This window comes from Barbatula barbatula (assembly GCF_947034865.1).
Source record: "Barbatula barbatula genome assembly, chromosome: 19".
Lineage (NCBI taxonomy): Eukaryota > Metazoa > Chordata > Actinopteri > Cypriniformes > Nemacheilidae > Barbatula > Barbatula barbatula.
In genome coordinates this window covers 21,552,878-21,566,926 of record NC_136782.1, presented here as the reverse complement: position 1 = coordinate 21,566,926, position 14,049 = coordinate 21,552,878, and the positions used below count along the sequence as shown (strand labels likewise).

Here is a 14,049-nt window from a genome sequence, read left to right as displayed (position 1 = left end):
AGATACTAATTTAAATATAAATTCCCAACCCTGGCAGAAACGGCTTCCATACTAAGATCATTGTATCCAATCAAAATGTGTTTTAATCAATGCCAAGGTCATGCGTTCGACCCCACGGATTGTCCACACTTAGTGTATAACAGAATGCAATGCAAGTCGCTTTGGATCAAAGTGTCTGCCAAATGCATGAATGTAAATGTAATGACAACAAAAACATTTAATAAAAAGGGGAATCAAAACGGAGTCAACAGCAAGGAATCGATTCATGGAATTAGGAATCGATCTAGTCAATGTATTTGATATTCTTTACATCTCTCTATTTCATATTACCTTTAAGGGATCTATATTCATTTATTCCATGCTTGTGATTTATCAACAATCTCAGCAATCTGTGAAGCCTATTGGGAACATGGCGTTAAAGGTCAAGAAACGCAAAAGAATTTGCATTACATGTTCTTCTCTCCATGTCAGGTAATGCAAATTAAAAGATCTCTCAGTACTTAATTTTAGTTTGCAAAACGTATTTTTTCCCTCAATACCTAACTTTTCTTTTGCGATTCATTGTACTTGTTTGCAATTTTATTTTTGCTCAATTTTTCTTTTTCGTTTCCAAATATATGTGCCATTGAATTGACTTCTTCTCATGCGTCTTAAGAAATATCTTCGCACACACGAAACGATGTCGTATACACGCCAGGCCGGTATGCGGCGCTGTAATGCCGCTGCATTGAAACGGAGAAGAAGAGTTGGTGCATGCGCAATAACAACAAGAAGAAGAAGAAGAAGATGGCGAGCGCTACAAGAGCAAGAGTGGAGTCGTTCGTATGGACCGACGACGAAGTTGAACTTCTACTCAGAGTTACACTCGATTACAAGACGACTAAACTCCAAGACAACGTTGACTGGGAGTCGTGTCACTCGAAATATTCGGACATAATGGACGCGTTTCAAGCGCAGTATCCGAGGGAGCCGACCGAGAAGGATTTTCCTCACGGCGCTAACATGTTGTCGAAAGCCCAAGTCACCACCAAGTTAAAAAGCATTCGCTGCAAATACAGACAGACGGTCGGCAAAGGGCGTCGCAGTGGCCAAGGACGGGTCGTGCTCATATTCTATGCGCTTTGCGAGGAGATCTGGGGTGGGTCACCGGCTACGCGCTGCATCGACGCAGGCATCGAGACGACTGACCTGGAAGAGTCGTCGACATCGACCGTAGAGCTGGCCGCCGATTCTCCACACTCCACCGAATCCCTCGACTGTCTTCCCCCCGCCACAGTAAAGCAGCGCCGGGATTGGCTCCGGGTAAGTTGACGCTAGGCTAATGTTTTCAGGCTTAGCGAGTTAGCCGTGTGATGTCGGACAAGTTCAGACAGTTCGGTGCGTAATTCACACCATCGCTTGTTTTGCGTGATAATAATGTCATTCTCCTTCTTTATTCAAGGCGAAGTTGAACAGCCACAGAGGGGACCGGCCAAAGAGGAAGATTCTGACTGACCCGGCAGTGGAGGACCTTCACATAAAGAGGAGGATGTTGGAGTTGATGGAGGACTCGGCTAGACGAAACTCCGACAACATGCAGCAGATAAACACAAACATTGCTCATTTAACCAGCACCATTCAGGACGGATTTTCCTTGATGAGGGAGCTGTTGTCACAACGCCACTCCGGAGCAGAGGGTGGCGGTAACGCGCAGAGACATTGGATGCCAATCACTGTAAAACAAGAAGAATAATGCTTTTATATTAATATACATCTATAGATAAATGTACATAAAGAATTATTACGCAAGGCATATAAGGAAAAAGACAAAAAAGATTTAGTAGGGGTCTATACATTCTCTTCCAATAAATCTAATTCTTTTATTATTTTAACAAGTTTCAGAGCCTTTTTAGATTTCATATATTCCACTGATGGAAACGTTTATATAAAAATGTCTTTTAAAAACAGAAAAATAAGTTTTCGTCTTCATACATTTGCATTTATGAAATAATCATTCCTTTTATCCTCCAGTTCTATTCTGACTGTAGTGTGTTCTCTAGGAAAGCTGGGCTGGGTGTCCGTTCTTTTCTACAACCAATAAAACACATTTTCCCAGAAAATTCTGGAATTAAGAAAAAGATGATCAGTTGTCTCTGTCAACTTGACAGAAAATACAGGTATTTTCTTCAAAATTAAACTGATGTCTCAAAAACTCAGATGAAGGAAATTTACCATTAAAAACTTTCAAAAGAGTTTCCTTTGCTTTAAATGCTGCTGGAAAGCAAGTATACTGCATTTGGAATTTTGCATAAACCTGCAAAATCTTGTTATAGTACAAAGATGTTGGATCTAGTACAGAATTAAAACAAGAGCGAATCAATGTGTAGATAAGTATTGTTTTGAGTTCGTTAGAAGTGATGGGAGTTCATGTGAACCATCTGTCATGTTAAAGAAAGTGTTTCTAACTAAATTTGCAAATGTTTTTGTAATGGCATTTAAAACACGCTCAAATTGTTTACGTTCACAATGTATATTGTATTTCGAACAAAAGTCCCTGAAGGATAAAGAACTCCCATCCTCATTCATTAAATGGAGAACTGACCAAACATCCTGTTCAAGCCAATTAAGAAAACATATGAATTATATCTAAATAAAATAAATCTGTTGTTCCATATTGGGATTCTGTGTGGAGTACAATTGTGATTTTATAATGATTTCCAATACAACAAAACCTGTGGATGGAAGAAAGATCATTTGATTGGTAATCTGGAAATAGTAAAGTCGCCCCTTAATAGGAAATAAACTAAACAGCTCTGGGAATACAAAACCAAAAACTATTTTCATTTGTTATAAAATGTTTGAGCCATCTAACCTTCAACATGACATTTATACAAAAAAAAGCTTAGCAAACCACCATTTTCATAATCTTGCACAAGTTTTGCTCTCGTAATATAATGGAGACGTTTTCTCTAAACGAAGTTCAAAATAATTTAGTTGAGCTCTATTGGAAAGAGAAGATGCAGGATAACTACACCTAGCTAAACTTTCCATTTTAGTTCAATTAATTCTACCAAAAATGGACAAATCCTTTGCATCCATGAAGAAGAATAACGCCGCCTTCATGTGCTCGTAGAAATGTGATAGTTCCCACTTCTGATGTCATGGTTCTGAGCTGCTTGTGTTCAGGTGCTTTGTTGTTGGAAAGAATGGAGGACGCCAGATTCATGTTTGCGTTTGTCGTAGGAAAATTGCATGCTGACAATTCTGGAATATTGGTGAAAAACAATGTATTGTATAAAACATACAGTATGTTTTTAAATGGTTATTCATAAATGAAGTAATTTAACAACAAGACAAGGCAATGGAGCTTTTGCATGAAAAACAATAAATCCTTTCTGACACAACAGTATCTTCTCCCGACCACATTTCAATGTTTGGTTTAATTATTTGCGAACACTGGTAACTTCTCTTAGGCTTAAATAAAAATGCCCTTAATTTTGTGTCTATGTTGGATATGTTTGAATTAGATTAGGACCCTCACTCTTTTTATTTAGTGCTATTTTTATATATATATATATATATATATTTGGTCCTCTTTTACTTTTCTATTGTGATTTAGAAATGCTATATAAACACAAATACATCTGTTAAAAATTGTATTGTACTATGGCATTAATGTTATTAATAAAGAAAAGAAGAAAGAAACCCTTCTCCCATCCCATCTAATCCAGATCAGACTCCTCCCACTTTATATATATAGACATAACTAACTGTACGCATGTAAGTAATGATGACACTTAAATATGTTAAAAGAACGAGCACGTGTTTTTTTGTTGCACGTAATTATTAAAGAGTTTTTGTACTATTGCAATTAAGTAAAATGGTAATATTGTGACCATAACTGGTTTAAGAAAGTTTACCAAAACTCTATAGAGAAATAGTAACTGTGAAAATAGTAAATACTACCAACCATTGCAAATGATAAAGTATATATATAACAAATACATGACAAATAATACTGTATAGTTAATATTTTTAACACTCTCTAATCGTTTTTATTATTTTCATTCTTAAAAATTGTATTCAGTCATTACAACCTGTCATTTAAATTTAAAATAACTTTCTGTTTGTGCTTTTGGAAATGGACCTTTACATTAAGCTTTTTATTTGCATTTTAGGATCATCAGACCTGACTCTGTTATTTAACACATACAAACAGTTTTACTTTAGTTGAACATGAGTAGTTAGCACCTTGAAGCCGATAACTTTGACTATAATTAATAATAGTTTAATGACGCTTTCTCATCTCTTCATACATGTTTCACTGATAAGTGGCGCGAGATCAAGTAAAGGGTGTAGTTTACTCTGCTGGTGTGAATAATCATGACATGGTTGCTCCGCAGGATCTGTTGATCGGGCTTTATCTGTGTATTTTTTGGTTGTTTTGGATGTGCTGTAAAACGGGGACACATCAATATCTGGGACTGTCCCTGGAAAACGGGGTCACCTTACATTTAAAGTGCATGTGAAACAAATATAACAACAAGAAGTATGCAGACAAGAAAATCACTTTCTCAACCGGCATGTTTATTAGTTAAAGGATGAAAAGTGATACTTCAACACAAAATGAAAGTTCTGTCATCACTTCCTCACCTGTGAGTTCTTCCAAATGTGTATAAATGTGTTTGTCCTGATGAACATAGAGAAAGATAAATGCCATAGTAGGAAAGAAATACAATGGTAGTCAGAAGTGCCCCAGAACTGCTTGCCGTCCAACATTCATCAAAATGTCTTCATTGGCGTTCAACAAAACCAAAAAGATGAATGATATTTTCCTACTATGGGAGTCAACGGGGGGCAAAATCTGTCTTGTCATAAGCATTCTTCTAATATCTTTCTGTGTTCATCAGGACAAACGCATTTATACACATTTGGAAAGGAGAGGAAACGATGACAGAATTTTCATTTTTGGGGCAAGTATCACTTTAAAGGAGAGTTCATGGTCAGACACTGTACAGATATATATCAAAAAAGAAAAATATTTAGCTACTGAGCACCACAAAGCACTCTGAACTAGTCACATTCTGAGCCCACGGACAGCAGGAAAAACTCTTTGCAAAAATGATAATAGAATTTTAAAGAGATTTTAAAGAAAAAAAGTGCACATAATTGTCATAAAATCATGCTGATGGGAAGGAGAGTTGCCTTCGATTGGTTTATTATTATTTGTAGCTTTTTATCAACCAAAGAGTTAAAAAGCAAAGTAAACGTGAATTAAAAATTACTTATGAATAATACTACCGTATTTTAATATATAAAAAAAGAAAATATCTGGAAACCGGACAGGACTTCTCGATGTATATCCATGAACAGTTTCTGTACATATATCCCATTTAAACCAGCAGGTGGCGTCGTTGCACTTTATTCTTTAGCTATATTCCAGCACACTCCAAATGTGAATTGGGACAGAAGAGAAACCAAATCCTACAAACAATGTAAAGTTAGAAAGCAACAGCCGGCCTCCAAAAAGTGTTTGTCAGAAAAAAAGACTGAAGTCTGATAGCATTACAATAGACACAAATATGCTATTTATGCCAACAGCGGTTTTGGGGTTGTAGGAGATGTCGGGCGTCATCAGGGTACCGGACTTCCCATGAGTCTCTCGTGACGAAGAGAAATCAGTCTGCTTACCCACATCTTCTCCGCCTGCTCTTTGTCCAAGAATAACTGCAAGTTAAGAGCCATTTCATTACAATGAATTTACAAAAGTTTATATTAAGTATGTAAACTACCGTACTATAAGCACTCACATAATACTTTAAGAAATGAAGTAGTCCAACATGCTTCAGTTGATATGTACAGTATATCTGATGTACAACGTATTATATTTAGAGCGGTTTTATTTCTTTTTGTGTGACGATCTGCTGGATGCCATTTAAAACGAACTCCGTATTTACATATCTTGGCCAGTCCGAGGTTATCTTTCAGAAACGAGCGACCCCATTGAAACAAATCTTTCCCATTGATTTCAACCCCGGTCTCTAATTGTTAGCTTAATATAAGACAATCACGGCCGTGATTCGATTGAGAGAAAGTGTAAATGGTATTGCATCATAAACACATCAGACAGGAAAATGCATGAGGCTGATTTGGATGTCAGCGTGAAGGAAGAATTTGAGTGATTCCCACATTAGTTGTGCTTATGAGTTCCTTAAGTTTGGAAGTTACGGATTCTTCTCCAACACTCATCACTCATCTCCTTCATCCAAACAACACAAGAGGCATAAAATCAAATCTGCACTTTGGAAAGACTGATCACTTCCATCCCGCCGCACGCTTCTGTGCATGCGTGTGCATCTTACGGGGAGAAGCGTATCATTTACATCAGGTTAAGATCCCCCCGTAGCGCGTGTTGCGGGGTCTTTGTTTGAATGGGAAACGCATGCACATGTAGCTTTAATGGCCTGCATATGTTTGTCGCCGGGTTCCTTGTATGTAGGTGATTCCACGACATGAAACAATGAGCCTCCTCTGACTCTTATTGCGCCCGGTGACGTGCGGCTAACGAGTTTGAAATTACAGTAGATACAGTAGTGGCTAAATGATTGAATCATTACTGGTGATCAGAGCTTTCTCGCCTCGGGCATATTGCTGCCATAGATCAGCCTGTCAAGCTCATCTGCATTCGTCACACATAACCCAGTTTGCGGAGCGAGCGAGATGGAGCACGCTTTCATAGGAAATTCTGTCTGCCGATATTACTGAGGGTGCACAGGAAGGACCCTGAGTGGGTTGTCAAGTAGTGGATCTGTAAAAATTCACCATCTTTGGATTGGGGTTAGACAATAAGAACTAGTGATCGCAGGCCTTCTGGAGAGCCAAAGTAGTGAAGAGACAAAACACGCGATGAACTAATTGACAAATGTATTATCGCTTTAACACGATGCTTGTGGTTTTTAAATTTGCACGTTATTGATGCTATAAAAACACATATTCATATTTAAATGCACGATAGTGTGTAGATCAAAACATGTTGCATTTGTGTTTGTCATTATTATATTTGTCTGTGAGTGTTTTACAGTCCTCTGTTCAGCCACGGCGAGTGTTGGATTTCTCAAAACCCATATACGCTCGTAAAGAACTAAGAACAGTCGTAAATGCATATTAGACAATCATTATGTTTGATTGATTTATGACCTAATCATAAAACAGTGTACACCAAACAGATCTCGCCCCCATTGAGTAACATAGTAGGAAAAATACTTGATCATTTTTCTGTTGTTCTGTTAAACACAAAAGACGACGTCTGGGGCACCATTGACTACCGTTGTATTTTTTCCTACTATGGGAGTCAATGTGAGACGAGATCTGTTTGGTTACAAGCATTCTTCCAAATATCTTTCTCTGCGTTGATCAGAACAAAGACATTTATACACATTTGTAACAACTCGAAGGTGAATAAACGATGACAGAACTTTCGTTTCGGGGTGAACTGTCCCTTTAAGGTATCATCTTTAATGTGAACGCCATCAATGTCATTAAACAAGAGAATTGAAAGTACACGCGTGTAAACACGGTACCTTTTATTTTGCCTGTAGTATCTAGACTGGCTGTCTCATGATACAAGTCATTCATTCAGTTGTGATTATATGAAATAGATGAAGCGACCCCCTCATCTCACGGCCTTCTGAGACCTGAGGCTACTGCTCTATGTCGAGTTTATTCCTTCACCCCAAAGACGTCCCGCTCTGCTTGCAGCAACAACCTCGTGTACGGAGAAGAACATGATCGAATCCATGACCAGATACACTAGAAGGAGTGAACAAGATCTACCGCCTCGCAAGTCCTTAGCCAGGTGATGCACATCAAGGACCACCAGGGACCCTCAGGGCGTCTATTTCTCACAAATCTCCAATGAAGAATTCCCACACCCACTTATTCCCAGCCCTGAACCTGTCTCCGGACCCGTCCTGCCAATCCCTGCAGCCGCAGACACGCAGGTTTTAAGAAAATGAGGAATGGTAAAGACCGGACAATATCATACCCTTCAGAAGCTTGGAGCGGGTCGACGGGGTGCTGAAATGTACTCTTAAACATGGATGCCACGAATGTAGTTAAAAGAAAGTACAGTACACAAGCTGTTATTCACCATCATTTAGTTAAAGAGAACATTCATGTTACGTGTTACCATTTGCTAAACTGCAAAGAAATAAATCAAGTGAAGCATTTTTCATTAGGTTGGACGGATTAATGAGAGTCTTGCATCACAATACTTACACTGGGGTGAGCCAGGGTGTTGCTGTCATTGTATGTGATGGCAGTGGGCAGAGAGGTCATTTCTGTCACAGCGACGGTCTCTGACTCGCTCTTAATCTCAGACGTCTCAGCCGCCTAAGATGAAACACATCCATACGAAAGAAATCACACAGCAGTCATCAAACATATTATATCCATCACATTCAAATCCACCTCAATTTGCAGGGAAAAATCATTACGCCGGCATATATATATATATATATATATATATATATATATGTATGAAAATATTTATGTAATCATGTTTTTATTTAGTTTTATTCTGTTAGCTGAGTTAAATCAAAACAAACCAACTGCAGTTTGATTGATATGAATTGGAATGCACAATAAAAAAACATAACAGTTATCTTTATATTTTGTAAACTATATAAAATAGTTTTTCCAGAAGTCGCCTTGTTATGGAAGCAAAGTTCCTTCCCTAAACCCATTCTAGATATTCTTTTATTTGACAGGACCTGAGCCACGTCTGCATTTCAAGTAGTGTTTTTTTTATTACCAAATCCAGTGGTCTGCAATGTCAGTCCGGCCCTCTCCAGGACCGATGTTGCCTCACTCTTACTAAGTCATTGCCAGTTTTCATTGTTTATATTTACTTTGATTCATTTGAAGAAATCAAGAATGAATGAAATAACAGCACACTGGCATAAATGTACATTTTAGTGTCTAAAACTTTGCCAAAGTGAGAAACATATTTGAGGTGTGTGTGTATTTAACTGAGAAATACTCTCTCTGTGTGTAAGACAAGGGATTCAAAAATACACCTTTTATATTAATGCACTATATATTCATACTCGGAGTAAATTGTGGTTTTTTTGTTTGTTCTTCATGTTTAATAATAACATGATTTGACCGGGTGGTGCACATTTCTTCATACAGAACATATGTAGATAATGTGACGGTATTATCAAATAAAGGTTTACACCAGAACATTGATCGTTATTGTAAAACACAGATGAATTTAAGATACAACACCCGTAGACCCTTGTGTACAAAAACGTGCTTCCAGAGTTCGTTCTGGAAACATTTATTTCTGTCTGTCAAATAAATCAGATTTTACAAATCTTATAACAGCCAGAAATATTAATGACTTCATAACTTCTCTTCGTTGCTTTAAAAGTAGCTTGCGATACAAACTTATGGATGGATTCTTGAGCCCTCACCATCACATCTACAGAAATCACACTTATCTCAGGGTTTGCTCGTTCAGGGGGGTTGTCCTTGTAAATAGATGCCGGGTGCCATTCTATATATAAACACATGATGGCTGTGACAGTATAAACATTACTCGCTTTTGGCAGATAAGCTGATCTTTGATTTTTTTGTCCTCTCTGAAATGCTACAGCACCGTCTGAAGATGATGGAAAAGAGCTGAATTAGGTCTTGGGTTTAGAATGGGGCATTTCTGGCTTGAGCAGACATCAGTCAATTCATTTTATAAGGACTTACTAGATTTAAATTCAATTTTATTTATATACAATTTCCATTGTTGCAAAGCAGATTTACACACTTTAATATGTTATAAAAAACGAGGGATATGATATTACTGCAAGCCTTTCTCTATAAAATATACACAGATGAAACTGAACTAATTATAAATATTATTATATTTTTAATTAAATAAATGCTATGTTGTATTTTCAGAAACCGTCAAATATGCATATATATATATATATATATATATATATATATATATATATATATATATCATGTATATTATTTATATAACGTTTATTATTTATTTTATTATATAAAACGTTTTTTAAACTTGTTAATACTTGTTAAAGGTAAGGTATGTTGTTAAACGTAAATTGTTTGTGTGTAACCTGTTTTTCAGAGCATTGGCGGAGATCACACACATGCATACGTTGTATTTGTAGTTATTCTCCACGCATGCTTTTGTTTCTCCATCGACAGATTCGGGGGTCTATAGGTGAAGCTTAAATGCTGGTCCAGCTACAGTTAGGCCACTGTTAATAACAGATCTAAGATCAGCACAGGACAGCCGCCCGGTCCTGCTGCGCTATAATCTATCACACGGGCCCATATCAACTGTCACTTTTGTCTCAGGCCGCAGAGATCAGTGAGCATTTGTTAGTAATCCAATTTGGACAGTGGATGCGAACGCTGGCCCTGGACCAGATTCACTAATGCTCCCGGTGGGGAGAGTGGACAGGGACCATCGCAGGCCCATGCACCGCTGGGCAAATGCTTCTTAAAAGCCTTCTTATGGACAGGTGCACGGAGCAAACAACAATGAATAGGAATCATTTAATTCGCAGACAAACCCAACGTAACCCAGGGGCGAGAAATCAAATCAAGAAAACGATAAGGAAGGCCAAGATTCCAGAAGAATAAAGATGGAGAGCGAGACGCACCTTGCTGGTATCCCGAGATGATTTGAAAGCCTGAGGAACAAAAGAGTCACTCTCGATGGCCTCGATGTTCTTTATTCTCCTCACCTGCTCCGCCAGAGTGACTTCCTCTACTGGAAAAAGAGAAAGGAGTGGACGGATGAGAGGTCAGCTGGGGGGTCGCAAGTTACAGAATAAAGCAAATGAACAGTATGAGACCACCGAGGGTCAAGCGAGAGCCGTGCCGCAGCGAGTGACACGCACATTGAGTGTCAGTATACTTTAAGAATAAAAACAGAATACATGAGCATACCACAAATGCTAAAAGAAGTAAGTCTTTTATAATAGAAACAGGACGAATAAGCTGTGACTAAAGACACTCAAAGTTCATTTCTGTCAATTAACCCCGCCCCCTTCTCTCTTGTTGCTATGTCGGCGTCAGCCATGCGCTCCCGGTGTAAATGTGTGCGCTCCCTCTGGAAATAGTGAAGAATATCTGCAAAAATGACTAATGCTAAACTCGCGCGATGCAGTATGCTAACGTTACTGTCACACAAGTCAATGTATAGCTAACCTACTCCCAAATATGTGGTAATGACAATTTTAGAGAGAGTTACTTCAGGCAGAGTTTTGGTCTGCCGTGATCCTTCTTTCTGGAAGTGAACTTCAAATATTAGTTTAGTACAGAAAAGAATAACAGTCCGTCAATGTCTTAATATTTATTTGTGTTACATACAACAAAAACAGCTGTTGCTTTACAAGTGAAAATGTCTTCCCATTGAAATGTCACTGCGGATAGGTTTCTGCTCTCTGAAGGTGCGCTCATCACAGGGATCTTACCAGCTTTCTCTACGTGTCTGTACGTTATATATCAATAAGTCTTAAAACACCACTTCCCGAACGCTTCCGTGTGTATTTCATACATTAATGATTCCAAAAATATTGTGTCTCGTATCTGTATTTGTATAGTTGTGATGTGAACTCCTCTATTCTCCTTCATCGAGAATGATTTATAAACATTTACATTACCTCATTTAGCAGATGCTTTTATCCAAAGCGACTTACAAAGAGTTCGGGGAGTAATAAGCGATATGTCATAAAAGTTATAGCTTATGTCTAAAATACACTACAAGACTTTTGCTCAGATTTTCAGTCTGGACTTGTTGCAGAAAGTCTGTGTGTGTTTCTATCTGAAACTATGAATGTCATTAAAAAAAACACCAAGTAAATAAAATAAGTTATAGAAATCTTGAAAAAATATAAAGTAGGCCAAATATGGAGGCGCAGGGATGACGTGTTTTTGTAGGCCGACCCTGAAGTTAGTGCTGCAGTGGTTGCCTCAACCGAAACCTCATAGACTTTTGGAAGAAAAATTTATTTTAAAAATAAATTAGCCACAGGTCAACTTCAGTTGACGTGTAGAAACATCAACAACTTACAAACATGCCCAACTTACAGAGTAAGTAACAGAGTATTTTGAACAAACAATATTGCAATAGCTTTAAAGTTCCCAAGATGCATTGCATTATGTTCAATTCTGTGATTCTTATTTGTTTTTCTTTTAAAGATTAGTGTTTTAGTTCTTGCTGGATGATGGTTTTTGAGTGATACCGTGGATGAGATTTGTGTGTTCAGTGTTGAGGTGTAAGTGCATAGGGTAATAATGCAACAACACAAACTGTTTAAACAGTTGTTTGAGGCACAAAACACGTATCATTTTAGTAAAAGACAAATGCATTAGTTTATTTATAAATAACCTTTATCTATATTCCCCATTTATGTTCAGCCAACAAAAAACATTCTGCTCTATTGTTCCTTGGTAAACTTGACTGTGTTGTGACAATTAATGATTTAAACATCATTTTTTAAGTCGGGTGAACTTCAGTCCCTGCAAATTGAAATATTTCATAAAAACAGATATAGTTGTCACACATATTATTTGTTGTCATTATCGTGTATGGAGTTGAATAACACTGGCACGCCTTTCCATTACACGACAGGAGTCAACTGGTCACCAATCGCCCACATATTACTCCTCTGTAATATAAACTGGACATCTCAATGACTGATACACAGACATCCAACCAACCCAGATGTATCCGTGATAACTATCCTTAGCCCGTGATTCCATTATACCTTATATACGTTGACAAACACGTTACTGGTAGATAAAATGCCTTCCATATGCTGTTTGTCAGATGTCAGTGAGGGAAGATGTATTTCATAGGAAAATAAAAATAATGGACTTCGCAAGAGGAGCCCAAGCGAAGCAGATAGTGGAAAATCAATAGTCCTGCGGGGCAGACAGCACAAGGCCAGGTCAAAGTTGATATTTAATATTGGCACATTATCCACAAAATTAATTTAGAGTCTATTGTCGCCACATTACACAAGACTAACAACAATCTCTGACCACACAGAGACACGCTCTATTTATACGCAAGTAGACTGAACTGTGTGTCCATTGTTCTTAAACAGGCACTTGACGACTGCGCCTGTGTATGTTTGTACATAAGCAAGGAATTGAGAATTTGTTTGAACTACAGAACAATTGAAATAATGAATTCCTCGTGAAATCCAACAAACTGTCCCTTTTCAGCAGGCAGGGAAGAGAAAACCAGAAGAGGGCATTATTGCACTGCTCAAGACCAGTTTCGTGATCCGTCGAGCAAAAGCAAGTGATGGGAAACCAATTCCCATAATTGAATGCCTTACTTCCATCAACTACGAAAAACAACCGTTCTCATCACTGACGCAAACAAACACCCCAAAAAAGAAGCAATTGGTTATCATCAGCCATCCGGTCACAAACGGCCACAAATTAAACGGGAATATAAAGAGCTCACAAAACAAGACGTAACGACGACACTGACCGATAACCAAACGACCCCCGATGACATCTGGGAGAGCTCGCGATAAACAAACACATCATCACATGTGAAGAAACCCATCAAATGCATTGGATAAACAGACACAGCACGTTTAACTGAAGGGTAGATACACAGGCCTTAGTATCAGGACAAGACGAGTCATTCAATACTCAATTTAGTCTCGTCTCTGCAGATAGATTTATTTATTTTGGGCACTGCTAATTGATCGAATACAAGCCATTAATCAAGCCGCTAGCCATCATTCAGGCCAAAGAAGATGAATACAAACTTTCATAATAACCACCTTCCCCATTTAAGGCCTCATTAGCATTAATTTTTAATGCAATTATGCTATTCTTTTACGCTGAGCTCATAAATTACAGCTCTTTTGTTGCCGACTGGCCTTGTAAAAGCCAGGCTAATGCTTTGTAGTCTGATCTTTAAGGCAATTACTGGCTTCTTCAGTCTTTTATCTCCCTGCATTTCCAATAACCTTCCATCTAATGATTTATCACGGCAAACCTCTGACACCC

At 38.0% G+C, this 14,049-nt stretch overlaps 2 protein-coding genes across 5 annotated transcripts in view; one reads left to right on the top strand and one right to left on the bottom strand.

Moving 5' to 3' along the window:
* The first annotated feature begins 684 nt into the window (after positions 1–684).
* On the top strand, positions 685–3,662 carry LOC306908905 (uncharacterized protein). The gene is made up of 2 exons (XM_079482184.1): positions 685–1,302; positions 1,442–3,662. Exons 1-2 carry the CDS (start codon positions 754–756, stop codon positions 1,730–1,732), a joined length of 840 nt encoding a protein of 279 aa, XP_079338310.1. The 5' UTR covers positions 685–753; the 3' UTR covers positions 1,733–3,662.
* An 870-nt stretch (positions 3,663–4,532) lies between these two features.
* rsrc1 (arginine/serine-rich coiled-coil 1) overlaps positions 4,533–14,049 on the bottom strand; it is an 89,636-nt gene continuing 80,119 nt past the window's right edge. For all 4 annotated transcript variants that reach the window (XM_079480944.1, XM_079480943.1, XM_079480945.1 and 1 more), the window contains exons 8-10: positions 10,671–10,780; positions 8,257–8,370; positions 4,533–5,706 (exon numbers count right to left, since the gene is read on the bottom strand). In XM_079480944.1, the coding sequence (XP_079337070.1) occupies positions 5,614–5,706; positions 8,257–8,370; positions 10,671–10,780 (317 nt within the window). In that variant the 3' untranslated portion in view covers positions 4,533–5,613. The remainder of the gene's footprint in view (positions 5,707–8,256; positions 8,371–10,670; positions 10,781–14,049) is intronic.